Below are 4,708 nucleotides of genomic sequence, written 5' to 3'. Positions count from 1 at the left end.
AATTTTGAACTTTAACGTTCTTTTTCTTTGACCTTACTTCAACTTTACCATCGGTAGTCATTAACCCTTAATTTTAGCATATATCTTGTTTAAGTAAAAATGAACACATAAACGGTCACTACTAGTTAGAAAATCCAGATTATCTAATATGGTAGAACATTTCGTACAAGGTTATATAATTCATTACAAATGATCTTTTAGTTATAGGATCATTTGGTAAAAAATAATGCACGAGATTAAGAAATAAAACACAACTAATAATTAATTTCCTCAAACTGCAGCTTCCTGGACTCTCAAACTAATTAATTTGATAATTCCCTAATAAGGCAGAAATGTAAACTATCGCAGTTTCCATGTTTTTTTTTGGGTAATGTAATAATTTCCCATTCTATTAAGGTAGAAATATAAACTTACTGTAAAGCACTTTTCCATGATTTTTGTTTTTTGGGTAATGGAATAATTTCCTAATTCCTATTAAGGTAGAAATGTCAACTTAGCTAGAAATATAATTACATATAAACATATCCGTCATCCCTACGGTGTGATGCCCCTATTATTTTAATAATAACAATAATATTTTGAAAGGCGAGGTTAGTGGACAGGGAGAGAGAGACGTTGGCGACTGGCCATTTGACAGTTACCTTAAAATTTGAAATAAGAAATTGCAGACCCACATATATATAAAAAAAAAAAGAGAATAAAATCAGAGGCACCAGTTTTCAAACTCTTCTTCAGTACCCTGTTTCTTGTCGATAGAATCCCATCCAAGAACCAAACATTAAAGGATCTCAGATTTTGTTTTCTATCAGAAAGCTGTGAAAATTGAGATTGGTTTTCTTGATGGCATTTGATGAATCCATTCAAGTGTTGCCTTGTAAAGAATAGTAATAGTTTCACCATTTCGAATTTCAAAATTTTCGAGCTGAGATGGAAAGTATAGCTGAGAAAAGCAAAAAACAAAACGGGTTAAGTGGGTCAGAGTCATCGAGTGACTCGGTGTCGAAGGGGAGTAGTAGTAGTAGTACGAGTTCGAGTAGATCCAGTTCTGATGAGAGCAAGCTCGGAAATGACCGTTGTTCTTCACCGGCTCCTTTGGGTTGGCCTATTCTCAAGGCCCAAATGACCAAGTCTTCCCCTAAAGATGCAGCTCAAGATTTGCATAATTCCACCTCCAATGAGCTTGATTCAAAAATTTCAGGTTTGCTCTCCTTTTTCTTTTAATACCCACAATTTGAATTTTATGGTTAAAAAATGACCTGGAAATAAGCTTAATTACTGCTTTTTTGAAAGAAAAAAAAAAAAAAAAAGAGAGAGAGATTCTTTTCTTTTATGCTTTTCCATTTTTTCGGGTTTTTATAGTGAAATTAACCCTTTTTTCCTTTTTACCATTTTAATAAGACAATACATGTTCTGCTAAATGGAGACACTGTGTGCTTTTTCATATTCAAATTTGAATGTCTTATGGTGGTTCAGTTAGTCAATTTTACTTTCAATTAGCGAATTTACTGAGTTATTCTGGAATTGAACAGAATTGGAGATGATGAAAGAGAGATATTCAAAATTGTTACTTGGTGAAGACATGTCTGGTAGTGGGAAAGGGGTTTGCACATCATTGGCCATTTCAAATTCCATAACCAACCTATGTGGTAAGTGTATTTTTGCTTTTTTCGTCACAATTTTCTACTTGTGATCTTTCTAATTTCACAAATATTTCATGTGTAGCTACTATATTTGGACAATTGTGGAGACTAGAACCGTTGCCTGTGGAAAAGAAATCAATGTGGCGAAGAGAGATGGAGTGGCTTGTCGCTGTTAGCGATTACATTGTTGAATTAATACCATCTTGGCAAACTTTTCCTGATGGAACCAAGCTTGAGGTACTTATTGTTCTCATCTGAACCTAGTATTCTTTGAGTCTGCATTTTAGGTTTAAGAAATTGCTGTAAGAAACCAAATTTCTTGACATTCAAACACAAATTTCTTGTTAATGTGCTATTTATGTAGCTGGCGTTAGGAAGCTGGAGATCTCATCGTATACAAGTGTCGTTAATTAGCTTTATCTTTCTCAATATTTCATTCCAACATGAAATTATACCTTTAGTTTCTTGTTCTATCTCCAGGTCATGACTAGTAGACCAAGAGCGGACCTTTTTATCAATCTTCCAGCTCTTCGGAAACTTGACAACATGCTCATTGTAAGAAGCTGTTCGGCCTATTTGTCGCAGTTACTGCCTTTAGGGAAGAGATACTTACATGATCCATTTGCTATATTTTGCAGGAAATATTAGATAGCTTCACCAATACCGAGTTTTGGTATGTGGATCAAGGGATAATAGCAGCAGAGGATGATGGTTCAGCCTCTTTTCGGAAAGCTATCCAGCGCCAAGAAGACAAGTGGTGGCTGCCTGTCCCGAGGGTGCCTCATGGTGGTCTACTTGAAAACACAAGGAAGCAGTTAAATCACAAACGTGAATGCGCTAATCAAATTCTGAAAGCTGCCATGTCAATAAATAGCATTACATTAGCTGAGATGGAAGTTCCTGAATCATATTTGGATGCTCTTCCAAAGGTACATTGCTGAAAGAATATCAACTTTCTCTTGATCAATGCAAGAATCTTTTAAACTTGTCCATTAAATTTACTAGAGTTGTAAGTGTGAACACCAGTTTGATCCCTTTTGAATTGCTAACTCCGTGGTAACCTGTTTTCTGTTGAACTATTTGTTGAGTGTTGTCTGCCTCCTCTTTGTGTCTGTCTATGATGGTTATACTGTTCTTGGCATTTCAACTAGACTTTGACTAAATTTTTTGTTTTCAGAATGGAAGAGCGTGTTTAGGGGATGTCATCTACCGCTACATCACTTCAGAGCATTTCTCTTCAGATTGCTTGCTAGATTGCCTTGATCTTTCAACTGAACATGTTGCTTTAGAGATAGCAAACCGCGTGGAGGCTTCAATCTATGTATGGCGCAAAAGACATCATCCTAGACCTCCAACTAATCCAAATCGTTCTACGGCAAAATCATCTTGGGAGATGGTAAGGGATCTAGTGGTTGATGGAGACAAGAGAGAGTCACTTGCTGAGAGAGCTGAAAATCTCCTGCTTTGCCTGAAGCAGCGAGTCCCTGGCCTAAGCCAGACCACCTTAGATGCTAGCAAGATTCAATACAATAAGGTTTGTTACTTCTGAAAAAGGTGCTTTCTTCTTGGCGCTCTCTATTTTAGCATACAATTTAGTGAACATATTTTCTTGAATCATTTCAGGATGTAGGGAAGTCTATTCTAGAGAGCTACTCAAGAGTCCTTGAGAGTCTGGCATTCAATATTGTTGCGCGGATCGATGATCTACTATATGTAGACGACTTAACTAGGCAATCTGATAAGGTGTCATCTGTTCCTACGGTCAGTGTAATTGCCCACAAAAAGGTGTCCATCCCATATTCAGTGCCTGTCTCAGGCACCCCATATAGAACAGCTTCGGCGACACCAAACTTTTCACCTTTGCCTCTGATAAGCCCAGCAAGAGGGGAGAGAACTCCATTTCTCAGTTCAAATAACAATAAGTTGGCTCGACGTGGATTTGGAGTGAAGAGAGTCTTGTCAAATTATCTTGGCTGTGAAGCAAAGACAAAGAATTGTGGAAATCCTTTGGAGGCATTTGCTTCTATTTCTAACAGGAGTTCTGAGGTGAATAGAAACAACAATGAAGGTCCAGAGCTATGCAAGGAACCATCTTCCCTCCAAGCTGGAAATTGTCTACGATCAATAGACCGCTGATCTGTGGAACTAAAGTTAATTATTTTTCGGAATTATAGAGAAAAAAGGAAAAGATGATTGACAGCTGATAGATAGTTCTCTGTTGGACTTTCTTGTATTTCACTAATTACGCTATGTTTTTTTTTACATAATAGTGGAGATCATTTGTTTACACGCCCTGTTTGTATGTTTGTTCTTTTTCTCCTTTTTAAGTTATAAATCAGGAGAAGCACGCAATCATAATTAACTTGTATAAACCTTTAGAAATTTGTATTCCTGCTTCTTGCACAGGAAATAGTTATAGTTGTTTTAGGAAGACAATTTGTAATATATAACATACAATTATACAAACAGGAATTTTACCTCAAAACTGGATTCTCAACAGTGTATGCCAATGCTGTCAAGCTATTGTGTCAAACTGAGAACATGGACAAACAAATATATAAAAGAAGAAAATTGCTCGTGTAGATTAGAACTTAGAAGATGAAAACAAAAAAGATCTATCTATCATTAGAGCCTTGATATTGGCATGTTCTTATGGGATGGAGTTGAAAACAAATAACAATAGAGTAATTAGAAACACCCCATTATAATTACCCGTGCTAAAAAGATTTTGTACAACAGAGGATAAAGGGGCATTCCGAGAATTGAACTCGGGACCTCTCGCACCCTAAGCGAGAATCATACCACTAGACCAAATGCCCACAGTTGGCTGGATAAACATTTCAGCTATTTTATCAAAACTCACAGCAAAAAATTGGCAGACTCACTCATTGGACACATTGCTTTCATCTAACAATACATTGACAAGTACTGGATACTAATTTACTGGAGGTAATCCATGAGTATGGTTATGTTTTGTTAACAGGTCCAAATAACTAAGTACTGTGGCAAGAAACTTTTGACAACGTATTAATGCATGGTTCCTACCTACGGCAGCTTTTGGTCTCTCC

The 4,708-nt window shown here is 36.6% G+C and overlaps 1 protein-coding gene and 1 non-coding gene across 2 annotated transcripts; one reads left to right on the top strand and one right to left on the bottom strand.

Annotated features, from left to right (window-relative positions):
• Positions 1–533: 533 nt before the first annotated feature.
• On the top strand, positions 534–3,929 carry LOC109239082 (rop guanine nucleotide exchange factor 5-like). Its single transcript, XM_019405592.1, has 7 exons — positions 534–1,198; positions 1,530–1,646; positions 1,723–1,877; positions 2,121–2,195; positions 2,279–2,569; positions 2,818–3,174; positions 3,264–3,929. Exons 1-7 carry the CDS (start codon positions 928–930, stop codon positions 3,774–3,776), a joined length of 1,779 nt encoding a protein of 592 aa, XP_019261137.1. The 5' UTR covers positions 534–927; the 3' UTR covers positions 3,777–3,929.
• A 458-nt stretch (positions 3,930–4,387) lies between these two features.
• TRNAP-AGG lies at positions 4,388–4,459 on the bottom strand. The gene has a single exon. It is a non-coding gene; the product is annotated as a tRNA-Pro (tRNA).
• Positions 4,460–4,708: the final 249 nt, after the last annotated feature.

This window comes from Nicotiana attenuata, unplaced genomic scaffold, assembly GCF_001879085.1.
Source record: "Nicotiana attenuata strain UT unplaced genomic scaffold, NIATTr2, whole genome shotgun sequence".
Lineage (NCBI taxonomy): Eukaryota > Viridiplantae > Streptophyta > Magnoliopsida > Solanales > Solanaceae > Nicotiana > Nicotiana attenuata.
Note: the sequence above shows the minus strand (reverse complement) of the source record. Positions and strands in the feature narration are given on the sequence as shown.